Consider the following 18464-nt stretch of genomic DNA (forward strand, 5'->3'; position numbering starts at 1 on the left):
CAGAGGGCACAGTTAGAGTGGATGTGGAGAGGATGTTTCCTATAGTGGGGGAGTCTAGGATGAAAGGGCTCAGATAGAGTGGATGTGGAGAGGATGTTTCCTATAGTGGGGGAGTCTAGGACCAGATGGCACAGATAGAGTGGATGTGGAGAGGATGTTTCCTGTGGTGGGGGAGTCTAGGACCAGAGGGCACAGTTAGAGTGGATGTGGAGAGGATGTTTCCTATAGTGGGGGAGTCTAGGATGAAAGGGCTCAGATAGAGTGGATGTGGAGAGGATGTTTCCTGTGGTGGGGGAGTCTAGGAACAGAGGGCACAGATAGAGTGGATGTGGAGAGGATGTTTCCTATAGTGGGGGAGTCTAGGACCAGAGGACACAGATAGAGTGGATGTGGAGAGTATGTTTCCTGTGGTGGGGGAGTCTAGGACCAGACGACACAGATAGAGTGGATGTGGAGAGGATTTTTCCTATAGTGGGGGAGTCTAGGACCACAGGACACAGATAGAGTGGATGTGCAGAGGATGTTTCCTATAGTGGTGGAGTCTAGGACCAGATGGCACAGATAGAGTGGATGTGGAGAGGATGTTTCCTGTGGTGGGGGAGTCTAGGACCAGAGGGCACAGTTAGAGTGGATGTGGAGAGGATGTTTCCTGTTGTTGGGGAGTCTAGGACTACAGGACACAGATAGAGAGGATGTTTCCTGTGGTGGGGGAGTCTAGGACCACAGGACACAGATAGAGTGGATGTGGAGAGGATGTTTCCTATAGTGGGGGTGTTTAGGACCAGAGGACACAGATAGAGTTGATGTGGAGAGGATGTTTCCTGTGGTGGGGGAGTCTGGGACCAGAGGGCACAGATAGAGCGGATGTGGAAAGGATGTTTCCTGTGGTGGGGGAGTCTAGGACCAGAGGACACAGATAGAGCGGATGTGGAGAGGATGTTTCCTGTGGTGGGGGTGTCTAGGACCACAGGATACTATAAATAAAGAGGATGTGGAGAGGATGTTTCCTGTGGTGGGGGAATCTAGGACCAGAGGACACAGATAGAGTCGATGTGGAGAGGATGTTTCCTGTAGTGGGGGATTCTAGGAGCAGAGGACACAGATAAGAGTGGATGTGGAGAGGATGTTTCCTATAGTGAGGGAGTCTAGGACCAGAGGGCATAGATAGAGTGGATGTGGAGAGGATTTTTCCTATAGTGGGGGAGTCTAGGACCAGAGGGCATAGATAGAGTGGATGTGGAGAGGATGTTTCCTATAGTGGGGGAGTCTAGGACCAGAGGGCACAGATAGAGTGGATGTGGAGAGGATGTTTCCTGTGGTGGGGGAATCTATGACCAGAGGGCACAGATAGAGAGGATGTTTCCTGTGGTGGGGGAGTCTAGGACTACAGGACACAGAGTGGATGTGGAGAGGATGCTTCCTGTGGTGGGGGAGTTTAGGACCAGAGGACACAGATCGAGTGGATGTGGAGAGGCTGTTTCCTGTGGTGGGGGAGTCTAGGACCAGAGGACACAGATAGAGAGGATGTTTCCTGTGGTGGGGGAGTCTAGGACCACAGGACACAGATAGAGTGGATGTGGAGAGGATGTTTCCTATAGTGGGGGAGTCTAGGACCAGATGGCACAGATAGAGTGGATGTGGAGAGGATGTTTCCTGTGGTGGGGGAATCTATGACCAGAGGGCACAGATAGAGAGGATGTTTCCTGTGGTGGGGGAGTCTAGGACTACAGGACACAGAGTGGATGTGGAGAGGATGCTTCCTGTGGTGGGGGAGTCTAGGACCAGAGGACACAGATAGAGAGGATGTTTCCTGTGGTGGGGGAGTCTAGGACCACAGGACACAGATAGAGTGGATGTGGAGAGGATGTTTCCTATAGTGGGGGAGTCTAGGACCAGATGGCACAGATAGAGTGGATGTGGAGAGGATGTTTCCTGTGGTGGGGGAGTCTAGGACCAGAGGGCACAGTTAGAGTGGATGTGGAGAGGATGTTTCCTATAGTGGGGGAGTCTAGGATGAAAGGGCTCAGATAGAGTGGATGTGGAGATTATGTTTCCTGTGGTGGGGGAGTCTAGGACCAGAGGGCACAGATAGAGTGGATGTGGAGAGGATGTTTCCTATAGTGGGGGAGTCTAGGACCAGAGGACACAGATAGAGTGGATGTGGAGAGTATGTTTCCTGTGGTGGGGGAGTCTAGGACCAGACGACACAGATAGAGTGGATGTGGAGAGGATTTTTCCTATAGTGGGGGAGTCTAGGACCACAGGACACAGATAGAGTGGATGTGGAGAGGATGTTTCCTATAGTGGGGGAGTCTAGGACCAGATGGCACAGATAGAGTGGATGTGGAGAGGATGTTTCCTGTGGTGGGGGAATCTAGGACCAGAGGACACAGATAGAGTGGATGTGGAGAGGATGTTTCCTGTGGTGGGGGAGTCTATGACCAGAGGGCACAGTTAGAGAGGATGTTTCCTGTGGTGGGGGAGTCTAGGACTACAGGACACAGAGTGGATGTGGAGAGGATGTTTCCTGTGGTGGGGGAGTTTAGGACCAGAGGACACAGATCGAGTGGATGTGGAGAGGCTGTTTCCTGTGGTGGGGGAGTCTAGGACCAGAGGACACAGATAGAGTGGATGTGGAGAGGATGTTTCCTGTGGTGGGGGAGTCTATGACCAGAGGGCACAGATAGAGAGGATGTTTCCTGTGGTGGGGAAGTTTAGGACCAGAGGACACAGATCGAGTGGATGTGGAGAGGCTGTTTCCTATAGTGGGGGAGTCTAGGACCTGAGGACACAGATAGAGTGGATGTGGAGAGGATGTTTCCTGTGGTGGGGGAATCTAGGACCAGAGGACACAGATAGAGTGGATGTGGAGAGGATGTTTCCTTTGGTGGGGGAGTCTATGACCAGAGGGCACAGATAGAGAGGATGTTTCCTGTGGTGGGGGAGTCTAGGACCAGATGGCACAGATAGAGTGGATGTGGAGAGGATGTTTCCTGTGGTGGGGGAGTCTAGGACCAGAGGGCACAGTTAGAGTGGATGTGGAGAGGATGTTTCCTATAGTGGGGGAGTCTAGGATGAAAGGGCTCAGATAGAGTGTATGTGGAGAGGATGTTTCCTATAGTGGGGGAGTCTAGGACCAGATGGCACAGATAGAGTGGATGTGGAGAGGATGTTTCCTGTGGTGGGGGAGTCTAGGACCAGAGGGCACAGTTAGAGTGGATGTGGAGAGGATGTTTCCTATAGTGGGGGAGTCTAGGATGAAAGGGCTCAGATAGAGTGGATGTGGAGAGGATGTTTCCTGTGGTGGGGGAGTCTAGGAACAGAGGGCACAGATAGAGTGGATGTGGAGAGGATGTTTCCTATAGTGGGGGAGTCTAGGACCAGAGGACACAGATAGAGTGGATGTGGAGAGTATGTTTCCTGTGGTGGGGGAGTCTAGGACCAGACGACACAGATAGAGTGGATGTGGAGAGGATTTTTCCTACAGTGGGGGAGTCTAGGACCACATTACACAGATAGAGTGGATGTGGAGAGGATGTTTCCTATAATGGTGAAGTCTAGGACCAGATGGCACAGATAGAGTGGATGTGGAGAGGATGTTTCCTGTGGTGGGGGAGTCTAGGACCAGAGGGCACAGTTAGAGTGGATGTGGAGAGGATGTTTCCTGTGGTGGGGGAATCTAGGACCAGAGGACACAGATAGAGTGGATGTGGAGAGGATGTTTCCTGTGGTGGGGGAGTCTATGACCAGAGGGCACAGATAGAGAGGATGTTTCCTGTGGTGGGGGAGTTTAGGACCAGAGGACACAGATCGAGTGGATGTGGAGAGGCTGTTTCCTATAGTGGGGGAGTCTAGGATGAAAGGGCTCAGATAGAGTGGATGTGGAGAGGATGTTTCCTGTGGTGGGGGAGTCTAGGACCAGAGGGCACAGATAGAGTGGATGTGGAGAGGATGTTTCCTATAGTGGGGGAGTCTAGGACCAGAGGACACAGATAGAGTGGATGTGGAGAGTATGTTTCCTGTGGTGGGGGAGTCTAGGACCAGACGACACAGATAGAGTGGATGTGGAGAGGATTTTTCCTATAGTGGGGGAGTCTAGGACCACAGGACACAGATAGAGTGGATGTGGAGAGGCTGTTTCCTATAGTGGGGGAGTCTAGGACCAGATGGCACAGATAGAGTGGATGTGGAGAGGATGTTTCCTGTGGTGGGGGAATCTAGGACCAGAGGACACAGATAGAGTGGATGTGGAGAGGATGTTTCCTGTGGTGGGGGAGTCTATGACCAGAGGGCACAGTTAGCGAGGATGTTTCCTGTGGTGGGGGAGTCTAGGACTACAGGACACAGAGTGGATGTGGAGAGGATGTTTCCTGTGGTGGGGGAGTTTAGGACCAGAGGACACAGATCGAGTGGATGTGGAGAGGCTGTTTCCTGTGGTGGGGGAGTTTAGGACCAGAGGACACAGATCGAGTGGATGTGGAGAGGCTGTTTCCTATAGTGGGGGAGTCTAGGACCTGAGGACACAGATAGAGTGGATGTGGAGAGGATGTTTCCTTTGGTGGGGGAGTCTATGACCAGAGGGCACAGATAGAGAGGATGTTTCCTGTGGTGGGGGAGTCTAGGACCAGATGGCACAGATAGAGTGGATGTGGAGAGGATGTTTCCTGTGGTGGGGGAGTCTAGGACCAGAGGGCACAGTTAGAGTGGATGTGGAGAGGATGTTTCCTATAGTGGGGGAGTCTAGGATGAAAGGGCTCAGATAGAGTGTATGTGGAGAGGATGTTTCCTATAGTGGGGGAGTCTAGGACCAGATGGCACAGATAGAGTGGATGTGGAGAGGATGTTTCCTGTGGTGGGGGAGTCTAGGACCAGAGGGCACAGTTAGAGTGGATGTGGAGAGGATGTTTCTTATAGTGGGGGAGTCTAGGATGAAAGGGCTCAGATAGAGTGGATGTGGAGAGGATGTTTCCTGTGGTGGGGGAGTCTAGGAACAGAGGGCACAGATAGAGTGGATGTGGAGAGGATGTTTCCTATAGTGGGGGAGTCTAGGACCAGAGGACACAGATAGAGTGGATGTGGAGAGTATGTTTCCTGTGGTGGGGGAGTCTAGGACCAGACGACACAGATAGAGTGGATGTGGAGAGGATTTTTCCTACAGTGGGGGAGTCTAGGACCACAGGACACAGATAGAGTGGATGTGGAGAGGATGTTTCCTATAATGGTGAAGTCTAGGACCAGATGGCACAGATAGAGTGGATGTGGAGAGGATGTTTCCTGTGGTGGGGGAGTCTAGGACCAGAGGGCACAGTTAGAGTGGATGTGGAGAGGATGTTTCCTGTGGTGGGGGAATCTAGGACCAGAGGACACAGATAGAGTGGATGTGGAGAGGATGTTTCCTGTGGTGGGGGAGTCTATGACCAGAGGGCACAGATAGAGAGGATGTTTCCTGTGGTGGCGGAGTTTAGGACCAGAGGACACAGATCGAGTGGATGTGGAGAGGCTGTTTCCTATAGTGGGGGAGTCTAGGACCTGAGGACACAGATAGAGTGGATGTGGAGAGGATGTTTCCTGTGGTGGGGGAATCTAGGACCAGAGGACACAGATAGAGTGGATGTGGAGAGGATGTTTCCTTTGGTGGGGGAGTCTATGACCAGAGGGCACAGATAGAGAGGATGTTTCCTGTTGTGGGGGAGTCTAGGACCAGATGGCACAGATAGAGTGGATGTGGAGAGGATGTTTCCTGTGGTGGGGGAGTCTAGGACCAGAGGGCACAGTTAGAGTGGATGTGGAGAGGATGTTTCCTATAGTGGGGGAGTCTAGGATGAAAGGGCTCAGATAGAGTGGATGTGGAGAGGATGTTTCCTATAGTGGGGGAGTCTAGGACCAGATGGCACAGGTAGAGTGGATGTGGAGAGGATGTTTCCTGTGGTGGGGGAGTCTAGGACCAGAGGGCACAGTTAGAGTGGATGTGGAGAGGATGTTTCCTATAGTGGGGGAGTCTAGGATGAAAGGGCTCAGATAGAGTGGATGTGGAGAGGATGTTTCCTGTGGTGGGGGAGTCTAGGAACAGAGGGCACAGATAGAGTGGATGTGGAGAGGATGTTTCCTATAGTGGGGGAGTCTAGGACCAGAGGACACAGATAGAGTGGATGTGGAGAGGATGTTTCCTATAGTGGTGGAGTCTAGGACCAGATGGCACAGATAGAGTGGATGTGGAGAGGATGTTTCCTGTGGTGGGGGAGTCTAGGACCAGAGGGCACAGTTAGAGTGGATGTGGAGAGGATGTTTCCTGTTGTTGGGGAGTCTAGGACTACAGGACACAGATAGAGAGGATGTTTCCTGTGGTGGGGGAGTCTAGGACCACAGGACACAGATAGAGTGGATGTGGAGAGGATGTTTCCTATAGTGGGGGTGTTTAGGACCAGAGGACACAGATAGAGTTGATGTGGAGAGGATGTTTCCTGTGGTGGGGGAGTCTGGGACCAGAGGGCACAGATAGAGCGGATGTGGAAAGGATGTTTCCTGTGGTGGGGGAGTCTAGGACCAGAGGACACAGATAGAGCGGATGTGGAGAGGATGTTTCCTGTGGTGGGGGTGTCTAGGACCACAGGATACTATAAATAAAGAGGATGTGGAGAGGATGTTTCCTGTGGTGGGGGAATCTAGGACCAGAGGACACAGATAGAGTCGATGTGGAGAGGATGTTTCCTGTAGTGGGGGATTCTAGGAGCAGAGGACACAGATAAGAGTGGATGTGGAGAGGATGTTTCCTATAGTGAGGGAGTCTAGGACCAGAGGGCATAGATAGAGTGGATGTGGAGAGGATTTTTCCTATAGTGGGGGAGTCTAGGACCAGAGGGCATAGATAGAGTGGATGTGGAGAGGATGTTTCCTATAGTGGGGGAGTCTAGGACCAGAGGGCACAGATAGAGTGGATGTGGAGAGGATGTTTCCTGTGGTGGGGGAATCTATGACCAGAGGGCACAGATAGAGAGGATGTTTCCTGTGGTGGGGGAGTCTAGGACTACAGGACACAGAGTGGATGTGGAGAGGATGTTTCCTGTGGTGGGGGAGTTTAGGACCAGAGGACACAGATCAAGTGGATGTGGAGAGGCTGTTTCCTGTGGTGGGGGAGTCTAGGACCAGAGGACACAGATAGAGTGGATGTGGAGAGGATGTTTCCTGTGGTGGGAGAATCTAGGACCAGAGGACACAGATATAGTGGATGTGGAGAGGATGTTTCCTTTGGTGGGGGAGTCTATGACCAGAGGGCACAGATAGAGAGGATGTTTCCTGTGGTGGGGGAGTCTAGGACCACAGGACACAGATAGAGTGGATGTGGAGAGGATGTTTCCTATAGTGGGGGAGTCTAGGACCAGATGGCACAGATAGAGTGGATGTGGAGAGGATGTTTCCTGTGGTGGGGGAGTCTAGGACCAGAGGGCACAGTTAGAGTGGATGTGGAGAGGATGTTTCCTATAGTGGGGGAGTCTAGGATGAAAGGGCTCAGATAGAGTGGATGTGGAGAGGATGTTTCCTGTGGTGGGGGAGTCTAGGACCAGAGGGCACAGATAGAGTGGATGTGGAGAGGATGTTTCCTATAGTGGGGGAGTCTAGGACCAGAGGACACAGATAGAGTGGATGTGGAGAGTATGTTTCCTGTTGTGGGGGAGTCTAGGACCAGACGACACAGATAGAGTGGATGTGGAGAGGATTTTTCCTATAGTGGGGGAGTCTAGGACCAGAGGACACAGATAGAGTGGATGTGGAGAGGATGTTTCCTATAGTGGGGGAGTCTAGGACCAGATGGCACAGATAGAGTGGATGTGGAGAAGATGTTTCCTGTGGTGGGGGAGTCTAGGACCAGAGGGCACAGTTAGAGTGGATGTGGAGAGGATGTTTCCTGTTGTTGGGGAGTCTAGGACTACAGGACACAGATAGAGAGGATGTTTCCTGTGGTGGGGGAGTCTAGGACCACAGGACACAGATAGAGTTGATGTGGAGAGGATGTTTCCTATAGTGGGGGTGTTTAGGACCAGAGGGCACAGATAGAGCGGATGTGGAAAGGATGTTTCCTGTGGTGGGGGAGTCTAGGACCAGAGGACACAGATAGAGCGGATGTGGAGAGGATGTTTCCTGTGGTGGGGGTGTCTAGGACCACAGGATACTATAAATAAAGAGGATGTGGAGAGGATGTTTCCTGTGGTGGGGGAATCTAGGACCAGAGGACACAGATAGAGTCGATGTGGAGAGGATGTTTCCTGTAGTGGGGGATTCTAGGAGCAGAGGACACAGATAAGAGTGGATGTGGAGAGGATGTTTCCTATAGTGAGGGAGTCTAGGACCAGAGGGCATAGATAGAGTGGATGTGGAGAGGATTTTTCCTATAGTGGGGGAGTCTAGGACCAGAGGGCATAGATAGAGTGGATGTGGAGAGGATGTTTCCTATAGTGGGGGAGTCTAGGACCAGAGGGCACAGATAGAGTGGATGTGGAGAGGATGTTTCCTGTGGTGGGGGAATCTATGACCAGAGGGCACAGATAGAGAGGATGTTTCCTGTGGTGGGGGAGTCTAGGACTACAGGACACAGAGTGGATGTGGAGAGGATGTTTCCTGTGGTGGGGGAGTCTAGGACCAGAGGGCACAGTTAGAGTGGATGTGGAGAGGATGTTTCCTATAGTGGGGGAGTCTAGGATGAAAGGGCTCAGATAGAGTGGATGTGGAGAGGATGTTTCCTGTGGTGGGGGAGTCTAGGACCAGAGGGCACAGATAGAGTGGATGTGGAGAGTATGTTTCCTGTGGTGGGGGAGTCTAGGACCAGACGACACAGATAGAGTGGATGTGGAGAGGATTTTTCCTATAGTGGGGGAGTCTAGGACCACAGGACACAGATAGAGTGGATGTGGAGAGGATGTTTCCTATAGTGGGGGAGTCTAGGACCAGATGGCACAGATAGAGTGGATGTGGAGAAGATGTTTCCTGTGGTGGGGGAGTCTAGGACCAGAGGGCACAGTTAGAGTGGATGTGGAGAGGATGTTTCCTGTTGTTGGGGAGTCTAGGACTACAGGACACAGATAGAGAGGATGTTTCCTGTGGTGGGGGAGTCTAGGACCACAGGACACAGATAGAGTTGATGTGGAGAGGATGTTTCCTATAGTGGGGGTGTTTAGGACCAGAGGACACAGATAGAGCGGATGTGGAAAGGATGTTTCCTGTGGTGGGGGAGTCTAGGACCAGAGGACACAGATAGAGCGGATGTGGAGAGGATGTTTCCTGTGGTGGGGGTGTCTAGGACCACAGGATACTATAAATAAAGAGGATGTGGAGAGGATGTTTCCTGTGGTGGGGGAATCTAGGACCAGAGGACACAGATAGAGTCGATGTGGAGAGGATGTTTCCTGTAGTGGGGGATTCTAGGAGCAGAGGACACAGATAAGAGTGGATGTGGAGAGGATGTTTCCTGTAGTGGGGGATTCTAGGAGCAGAGGACACAGATAGAGTGGATGTGGAGAGGATGTTTCCTATAGTGGGGGAGTCTAGGACCAGAGGACACAGATAGAGCGGATGTGGAGAGGATATTTCCTGTGGTGGGGGAGTCTAGGACCAGAGGGCATAGATAGAGTGGATGTGGAGAGGATGTTTCCTATAGTTGGGGAGTCTAGGACCAGAGGGCACAGATAGAGTGGATGTGGAGAGGATGTTTCCTATAGTGGGGGAGTCTAGGACCAGAGGGCACAGATAGAGTGGATGTGGAGAGGATGTTTCCTATAGTGGGGGAGTCTGGGACCAGAGGACCCAGATAGAGTGGATGTGGGGAGGATATTTCCTGTGTTGGGGGAGTCTGGGATCAGAAGGCACAGCCTCAAGAAGAGAGGGATGTCCATTTAGAACAGAGATGAGGAGGAATTGCTTTAGCCAGGGGTTGATGAATCTGTAGAATTCGTTGCCGTGGAGGCTGTGTAGGTCACTGGATGTATTTAAGATGGAGGTTGATGGTTTCTTGTTTTGTCAGGCCATGCAAGGTCTCAGAGGGAAAGGCAGGAGAATGGGGTTGAGAGGGATAATAAGTCAGCCACGATGAAATGCCAGAGCAGACTCGATGGGCTGAATGGCCTAACTCTGCCTCTTTGTCTGATGGTCTTCAGCACGGATGCAGCAAGCGGCACTGGACCCGAAACCAATCTCTGCGCCATTCCCGCGCACAGATTCTGCCGGAGAAGGAGAGGTTTGAAATGTCAAACACCAGAGGGCAGACGATGAATGCGACAGGGTTTTTAGTGGAGGAGATTTATGAGTCAGGGATTTTTTTTTGTGATCATAGAGAGCTCTGGAGACAGTTAAGAGTGCATGTAGACAGAGAGATAACAGGCAGGAAGTGGGCACTGGGAAGGTAAGACAGACTGAGCACAGGCAGATTGAACGCACAGCACAGGAAGACGTCCTTCGGCCCTCAAAGCCGTGCTGAAAACCCCCAAACACCAACCTCTCCTCCCCACACAATGCCCCTATCCCTCCACCTTCCTGACATCCATCTGCCTATCTTAAAAGCCTCCATTGCATTTGCCTCTCCCACCATCCCCGGCAGAGCATTCCGCCGCACTCTGAGTAAAAAACTTACCCCTCACATCCCCCCACCCCCCTCACCTTCACCCTCTGGTATCAGGCATTTGAACCCTGGGGAACAGATTCTCTGTGTCCACTCTGTCTGTGCCGCTGATAATCTTGTAAACCTCCCTCAGCCTCTGACGCTGCAGAGAAAGCGACCCAAGTGTGTCCAGCCTCTCGTGATAGCACTTGCCCTCTAAACCGGGCAGCGTCCTGGTAAACCTCTTCTGCCCCCTCTCCAAAGCCTCGACGTCCTTCCCATAGCGGGGTAACCAGAACTGTGAGCAATTCCCCAGATGTGACCTCACCAGAGTTTTATAAAGTCGCAACATGTCCTCCTGAGTACTGAGCTCCATGCCGTGACTAACGGAGGGATTCATCCCATCGGCCTTCTCAACCACCTTATCGACCTGCGTAGCCTCTGTCAAGGAGCTGCGAACTTGGATCCTGAGATCCCTCTGCCCGGCAACACTGTTAGGGGTTACAAAATGGGATTAGTTTAATCGGGAATCACAACCATCACAGACCTAATGGGGCTGAATACCCTGTTGCTGTGCTGTACTGTTCGATGTTACAGAGACGTAGTGTCATAAAACATGACAGCACACAGAAACAGACCTCTCGGCCCATCTAGTCAGTGCTGAACCATTTAACCTGGGACCACAGCCCTCCACGCCCACTCCCCCCCACCCATGTACCTATCCAAATTTCTCTCAGACGTTGAAATTAAAACAGCATCCACTGGCAGCTCGTTCCACGTTCCCTCCACCCTCACGAGCGGAAAAAGATCCCCCCCTCATGTTCCCTTTGAGCATTTCACTCAGCTTTCACCCTTAACCCATGACCTCTAGCTCTGGTCTCACCCTACCTCAGTGGAAAAAGCCTGCTTGCAAACCCCGGTCAAATCTCCTCACTATCTTCTACGCTCTGTGGAATGATTTCCCCATAACTCGTGTCCAACAACATCGTTGTAATTTTTCCCTGATATCTTTCCTGTAGGTGGGCGACTGCCCACAATATTCCAGATTGGGCCTCAGCGACATCATCAACATAACATCCTAACTTCTGTACTCAATGCATTGATTTACGAAGGCCAATGTGCCAAAGGCTTTCTTTAGACCCTATCTTCCTGTGATGCCACTTTCAAGGAATTACAGGTCTCTATTCCCAGATCCCTCTGCTCTACCACACTCCCCTGTGGATAGATAGATAGATAGATAGATAGATACTTTATTCATCCCCATGGGGAAATTCAACTTTTTTTCCAATGTCCCATACACTTGTTGTAGCAAAACTAATTACATACAATACTTAACTCAGTAAAAAATATGATATGCATCTAAATCACTATCTCAAAAAGCATTACTCCCAAAGTACCACAGCTCACGCTTGTCGGCATTAAACTCCATCCGCCAATTTCCAGCTGGTCCAGATCCCACTGCAACCTCACTGGTTTTCCTTGACGTCCACTACACCCCCAATCCTGGTGTCATCCGCAGATCCACTGGTCCAATGAACCACATTATCCTGCAGATCGATGACAACCAACAAAGGACCCCACACCATTTGGGCTCCACTCAGAGAGGCAACCATCTATAACTGCACGCTGGCTTCTCCCTAAAAGCCAATGCCTAGTCCAATTTACTACCTTATCTGGAATGTCGACAGACTGAACCTTCCTGGCCAACCTCCCGTGCAGGAGCTTGGCAAATGCCTTGCTAAATTCCATTTAGACAACATCCACTGCCTTGTCTTCATCCACTTTCCTGCAACTTCTTCAGAAAACTTTAGCAGTTGGGGCTAGACATGACCCACCACGCACAAAGCCATGCCGACTATCCTTAATCAGTCCATGTCTGTCCAAATACTAATTTCTCTGGTCCCTCAGAATACCTTCCAATAACCATATAACAATCACAGCACGGAAACTTCCCCACAACTGATAGATAGATAGATAGATAGATAGATAGATAGATAGATAGATAGATAGATAGATAGATAGATACTTTATTCATCCCCATGGGGAAATTCAACTTTTTTTCCAATGTCCCATACACTTGTTGTAGCAAAACTAATCACATACAATACTTAACTCGGAAAAAAAAATATGATATGCATCTAAATCACTATCTCAAAAAGCATTAATAATAGCTTTTAAAAAGTTCTTAAGACCTGGCGGTAGAATTGTAAAGCCTAATGGCATTGGGGAGTATTGACCGCTTCATCCTGTCTGAGGAGCATTGCATCGATAGTAACCTGTCGCTGAAACTGCCTCTCTGTCTCTGGATGGTGCTATGTAGAGGATGTTCAGAGTTTTCCATAATTGACCGTAGCCTACTCAGCGCCCTTCGCTCAGCTACCGATGTTAAACTCTCCAGTACTTTGCCCACGACAGAGCCCGCCTTCCTTACCAGCTTATTAAGACGTGAGGCGTCCCTCTTCTTAATGCTTCCTCCCCAACACGCCACATGACCGGCACACTGACCTGTAATATCCTGGCCTTCCTTAAGCAACAGAATAACTTTAGCTCTTGTCCAATCCTCTGGCACCTCACCCATGGCTAAGGATGTTAGACCACAAGACCATAAGACCCATGAGCAGAATCAGGCCGTTCGGCCCATCGAGTCTGTTCCACCATTTAATCAGGGCTGATCCATTTCCCTCTCAGCCCCAATCCTTCGCCTTCTCCCTGTAACCTTTCACACCCTGACTAATCAAGACTCTGCCTTAAATATACCCAATAACAGCCTCCACAGTCAAATTCCACAGACCTGCCACGTTCTCGCTGAAGAAATCCCTCCTCATCTCCGTTCTAAACGGACGCCCCTCTATCCTGAGTCTGTGCCCTCTGGCCCTACACCATAAGAGACATCCTCTCCACATCTACTCCAACGCAGCCTTTCAATGTTCGCTAGGTTTCGAGGAGGTCCACACCCCCATTCTTCTGAATTTCAGTAGGTACAGTCCCAGAATCATCAAACACTCCTCATATGACAAGAGTTTCATTCCCGGAATCATTTTGTGAACCTCCTTTGAGCCCTCTCCAGCGTTAGCACATCCTTTCTCAGATGAGGGGCCCAAACTTCCTCCTCAACAAGACCCCTCACCAGTGCCTGATAAAGTCTCAACATTGCATTCTCGCTGTTGTAGTCTAGAATTTTAAAAAATCTCTGCTCGGGGCCCCTGCAATTTTTACGCTTCCATCCCACGGGGTCCAAAGGAACACACTGTCAGGCCCTGGGGATTTATTCACCTTAATTAACATCGAGGCAGGAAACACCTCCTCCTCTGTGATCTGCCCAGGGTCCATGACCTCACCTCTACAGACTCGCGGGTAAATGCAGATGCAAAAAAAAAAAATCCATTTAAGATCTTCTCCCATCTCTTTCGGCTTCAGGCATAAACTACCACTCTGATTTTCGAGGGCAGTTTTGTCCATTGCTGTCCCTTTGATCTGAACATATCTGTGGAACCCGTTAGGGTTCTCCTTCACCTCGTCTGCCAGAGCAACCTCACGCCGCCTTTTAGCCCTCCTGATTTCCTTATTAAGTGTTCCCTTGCATTTCTTGTACTCCTCAAGTACCCCACTTGTTCCTGCCTGCCTAAACCTGCTATGCACCACAGCTTTTCCTCAATCAGGGCCTCAAGAACCAATGTTCCCTGAATCTGCTATCCTTGCTTTTTATTCTGACAGGAACATACAAGCTTTGTACTCTCTAGAAGTTTCACTTCTGAATGCCTCCCACTTACCAACTGGACCCTTGTCAGGAAACCAGCCTGGCCCAGTCCACTTTTGCCAGATACCATCAAGGTCGGCCTTGGGCCAGACCTACCGGTTTCCTTACTTACCCTGAAACTAATGAGATTGTGATCACCGGATGCAAAGTGCACAGACTTCTGTCACCTGCCCTGTCTCATCCCCTGTCAGCAGATCGAGTATCACACACTCTCTCGTCGGGAATTCTATCAAGGAGATTGTTGGGATGAAGGAAACTTCCCCGAACACGTTTGACAAACCCGATCCCATCCAGTTTGTGAGTCCCAGTCCACACGTGGGAAGTTAAAAATCACTTACTGTCACAACCTCATGTTAAACAAAACAGTGCTTTCCCGGCATATATGATGAATAAACTTATCTTGGGCTTCCAGCCAGCCGCAGGTATCAACTGTAACCAACACTTCGCTGGTAAATTTAACGTTTCTTGCAACAGTCTGCGCTCCCTCTACAAATTTGCTCCTCTGATTCCCCCAGACGGTCAGGTGGTCTGTAATATAACCCCATTAACGTGGGCATACCTCTCTCCCCATAATGCCTCACTAGTTGTGTTCTCCTGACAGACTGATGACTGTCGTGACATTTTCCCTGACTAGTAAACACCACCTTCATTCCCTCCCACTCTGTCACATCTAAAACACCAGAAACCTGGAATTCTGAGCTGCCATTCCCGCCCCCTCCTACAACCAAGTCTCACTAATGGCTACAGTATCATAATTCCAGGTGTTGATCCACGACCTGAGCTCACCTGCCTTTCCTATGATACCCCCCTCCCGCATTGAAATACCCCCATACAGGACATCAGTCCCACCGTCCTCAACCTTTTCATTCCTGACTTTATCTGTAGGCTTCACACCATCTTTCCAAGTAACCTGTTCTGGCGCTCTAGTTTAAATGTTTAAACTACCCCCCCTCCCCACTACCTCAAACCCTGGGCATAAGTTTTCCCGCTGGGACATCAGTCCCCCTCCAGTGCAGGTGCAAATCGTCCCTTCTGTCCAGGTCCTACCAAACCGGAGGAGAGCCCTCTGGTCCAAATATCTGACGCCCCCCACCCTCCCCTCCTGCACCAGCTCCTTCGCCACCTGATTAAAATGTGTGATCTTCCCGGTCCTGGCCTCACCAGCACGTGGCCCGGGTAGGAATCCTGAGATCGCTACCCCGGAGGTCCGTTCCTTTAACTTAGCACCCAACTCACTCTGCAGAACCTCGTCACTCCTTTGTTACCCATGGTACCGAGTTGGGCCACGACCTCTGGCTGCTCACCACCCACCCCCCCACCCCACGTCAGTGGTTCCGTTCAATTTCGGAGAACGCGTCCCGTGCGCAACCCGAGATTCTCGCTCTCCGCAGACACCCACGAAACAGGCGAGAAACCCCGAAGAACGAATGACAGAAAAAAACCCCGTAAGAACCTCAAACTCCCCCTTTCCCACGCACAAGCAGCATCAATTCCCCCCCCCCAACTTATTCCAGGATCAGTCATCTGAATTCCCACCACCCGCCATGAAAGCAACAGCGGACCCCCAGTGTGGACTCGATCAGAGACGTCCCTGCTCCTGGCACCCATGGGTGGGGAATCTCGTTCTCATTTCGCAGCACCTGTCTCCCCCGTCACTACAGCTCGCCTCTTCCCCTACGCCCCTCCCCCCCCCCCCGATTCACAGAGCCAGACTCAATACCAGGGGCTTTCCTGTGCTAGGTCACACTCTCATTTCCCCCCACCCCGCTCCATCAACAGCGTCCCTGTTGTTGAGGGGAGTGTCTGCAAGAGTACTCTGCACTGGCTTCCTACCGCCCCGTTCCCCCTTTCCTGCACCTGGGGTGTGACCGCCTCCCCGTGCGCCCTCCCGAATGGATCCGGAGCCCACCCAGCGCCAGCTCCGATTCCTTACCCAGATGGAAGGGGCGAGGGAGGGAGGGAAGGGTAGGGTCGGCACAGCATCGCGGGCCGAAGGGCCTCCCCTGCGCCGTCCGAAGTCCCGGGACGGCTGAACAACACGCTTGGCCGCCTTTCCGCCCACCGCGTTATGGGTAGGGTGCGGAGACCGCGGGCGAGGGCGCATTTCGACCCGAAACGTTGACTGCTTCTTTCAACGGATGCCGCCCGACCTGCTGAGTTCATCCGGCTTGTTTGTACCGAGAAGCGGCTGGACAGACTCCGGAGGCCGAGGAGAGGATTGTAGGAGGCACTCATAAGATGATCCGAAGCGCAGACCGGGCGGGCAACATCGTTCCCTGCCGTTTCGTGTCCGCCACCCGCCATCTCCCCTGTTCTCAGTAGTAGTGAAGGGTCACAACAGAGGCTGACAGGTTGGCCGCCCCTCTTCCCAGGTGCTGACTTGGCGAAAGTTTCCAGGACTTTCCTTCTCTGTTTTCGGGCATCTGTAGGCTGTTTGAAGGTAACGGCACACCCGGCGCGAAACCGCGAAGTAACCCCCTGCCACTCTCCGGCATCATAAATCAATCTCAGAAGTCCCGAAAGGTCTCCATCCGTTCTCCTGTTATTCCTTCCCGTTCCGTCCTCAAAATCCCGGAATTACTCGCCGCTGGCCCCCGATCCACGTTACACTCAGTCCTGGTCAATTGGTAATGCCTCTGGTCTACCGCCTGGTGCCTCAAACCAATTCCTTATTCGCGTTATTTTAGGGACACTCTCTTCCCCGTGAAGGTAAATTTAAAAAGAGAGAGAAAAAAAAAACAACACCGATTTGGTACTTTAACGCCGTCCGCAGCCAGTTCCAGTTTCTACCTTCGTCCGCCCAGACGCCGCTTGTCACCGCCTGCTGCGTTTCAGCGATCTCCGCTAACCCGTTCTCGCGCACTCACTGTTCCTCTCTCATTTTTCTTTTCAAAATCGTTTTAATGTGAACGCTCTAGCTTTATCGCCCTTTCCCTCTCTCCCCCCACACTTCTTACCCCCCGCACCCTCACTCTGTCCCCTCGCCCTCTCGGCTCTTACCCAACTCCTTTCCCTTCTCTCCCTTCTCCTCCTCTCCCCTCTTTCCTCCCACCTTTACGACTCCCCTCTCTCCCCTTGCCATCTCTCCATTCCTCTCGCCCCACTTTATTCCCCCCCTCCCCTGAGGAACAGCTTCTCCCCCTCTGCTATCCGGTGTTTATATATATATATTATTTATGTTTATATATATATATATATATATAATTTATGTTTATATTATATATACATTATTTGAGTTTTGAACTAACTTTTTCTTTTTCTGCTATATTATCATGTAGTGTATTGTACTGCTGAGCGAGCAAATCTCACCACCTGATTCTGAACCTCCGCTCTCTCGACCCCTTCTCTCTCTCTCCAGCTTCTTTCCTCTCTATCCCCGACCTCTCTCCACCCTCTCGCCCTCTCTCTCTCTCTCTCTCTCCCGCACACCCCCGCCAACTCCTTCCCGCTCCCCCAGTGCCCGCGGTCACACTCGCCCCGTTACCGGCCCCACCGTCGCTCTGTCCCGCCGGCCGCTCTCAGGGTGAGTGAACCCGGAGAAACGCCTGCGCCGCCCGCGGGTCTGTGAACACACCCTCTGCACCGGCTGTCACAGCCTCGGTGTACACCCCAACGCGGAACTTGCACACTCTCACACACTCTCTCTCTCTCTCTCGCACACACACACAAATACACGTACACAAACACACACACACACGCACACAAACACACACGTACACACAAATACACACACAAAATGCACACACACGCACACACGCAACACAAACACCCATAAAAACACACGATTACACACACTAACACAAAAACACAAGCACACAGACACACACCAACACCCATATAAATAAACACACAAGCACACAAACACACATAGATACACACACACACACCATCACCCATACAAACACACACACTAACACATGCACAAAAGCAGACAAACACACACACACAAATACACGTACACACAAACACACATAACAGAAACACACACACACACCGACACCCATACAAACACAGACAGACAGACAGACTGACAGACAGACACACACACACAACTGGATTCATGCAGAGAGTTCAGGAGTGATTTATGAAGCGAGTTCAGGAACGGTTTAGGGAGAGGGTTCA

The 18464-nt window shown here is 51.3% G+C and overlaps 1 protein-coding gene across 1 annotated transcript in view; it reads right to left on the reverse strand.

Annotated features, from left to right (window-relative positions):
- LOC140741410 (C-C chemokine receptor type 7-like) overlaps nucleotides 1-10964 on the reverse strand; it is a 63414-nt gene extending 52450 nt beyond the window's left edge. The window contains exon 1 of the mRNA XM_073071577.1: nucleotides 10914-10964. Coding sequence (XP_072927678.1) covers nucleotides 10914-10961 — 48 coding nt within the window. The 5' untranslated portion in view covers nucleotides 10962-10964. The remainder of the gene's footprint in view (nucleotides 1-10913) is intronic.
- Between the last annotated feature and the right edge of the window lie 7500 nt (nucleotides 10965-18464).

This window comes from Hemitrygon akajei, chromosome 18, assembly GCF_048418815.1.
Source record: "Hemitrygon akajei chromosome 18, sHemAka1.3, whole genome shotgun sequence".
Classification (NCBI taxonomy): domain Eukaryota; kingdom Metazoa; phylum Chordata; class Chondrichthyes; order Myliobatiformes; family Dasyatidae; genus Hemitrygon; species Hemitrygon akajei.